Source organism: Gavialis gangeticus, unplaced genomic scaffold (assembly GCF_001723915.1).
Source record: "Gavialis gangeticus isolate Ggan-Ray unplaced genomic scaffold, GavGan_comp1, whole genome shotgun sequence".
NCBI lineage: Eukaryota > Metazoa > Chordata > Crocodylia > Gavialidae > Gavialis > Gavialis gangeticus.
This window is the reverse complement of record NW_017728969.1, coordinates 184140-184812: the sequence shown is the minus strand read 5'-3', so window position 1 is coordinate 184812 and position 673 is coordinate 184140. Positions and strand designations below refer to the sequence as shown.

Here is a 673-nt window from a genome sequence, read left to right as displayed (position 1 = left end):
AGGGTGGGGGTGGTCCCAGGGTCCTGGAGAGGTGGGGTTGTAGGGGGATGGGGGCCTGGGGGGTGTCGGGGTGGGCTGGGAGGAGCGCTGCCCTGGCCCCCTGACCGTGTCTCTCGGGCCCCACCAGAACTTCTGCAGCCGCGCGGCGCTGGAGGCGCTGGGCTCCTGCCTCAACAACAAGTACTCGGAGGGCTACCCCGGGCAGAGGTAACTCCAGCAGGGCGCGGGGTGGGTACAGGGGGAAAGGGGTCTGCACTGCGGAGGGCGCTGGGCCCTAGGGAGGGGCCACAAGGGCCCTGATTCCCACCAGTTGCAGCCAGGCCACCGCAGGAGAATCCCCCCTGCCCCCAGGGGGTCCTGGCTGGGGACCCAGGAGTGCAGGGGCTCCAGGAGGGGCTCTGGGGCATGTGCCCGGCAGCTCCTGACCTCCCTCCTCCCCCCACCGCCAGGTACTACGGGGGGGCAGAAGTTGTGGACCGTGTGGAGCGGCTGTGCGCGCAGCGGGCGCTGGACGCCTTCGGCCTGGACCCGGCGTGCTGGGGTGTCAACGTGCAGCCGTACTCAGGCTCCCCAGCCAACCTGGCCGCCTACACTGCCGTGCTGCACCCCCACGACCGCCTCATGGGGCTTGACCTGCCTGACGGTGGCCAGTGCGTGCAGGAGGGGCCGGGGG

General features: G+C 71.6%; 1 protein-coding gene across 1 annotated transcript in view; it reads left to right on the top strand.

The window, feature by feature from the left end:
- Positions 1-673, top strand: part of SHMT2 (serine hydroxymethyltransferase 2) — a 6007-nt gene that overhangs the window by 2097 nt on the left and 3237 nt on the right. Inside the window, exons 3-4 of the mRNA XM_019504706.1 lie at positions 128-207; positions 450-650. Coding sequence (XP_019360251.1) covers positions 128-207; positions 450-650 — 281 coding nt within the window. The remainder of the gene's footprint in view (positions 1-127; positions 208-449; positions 651-673) is intronic.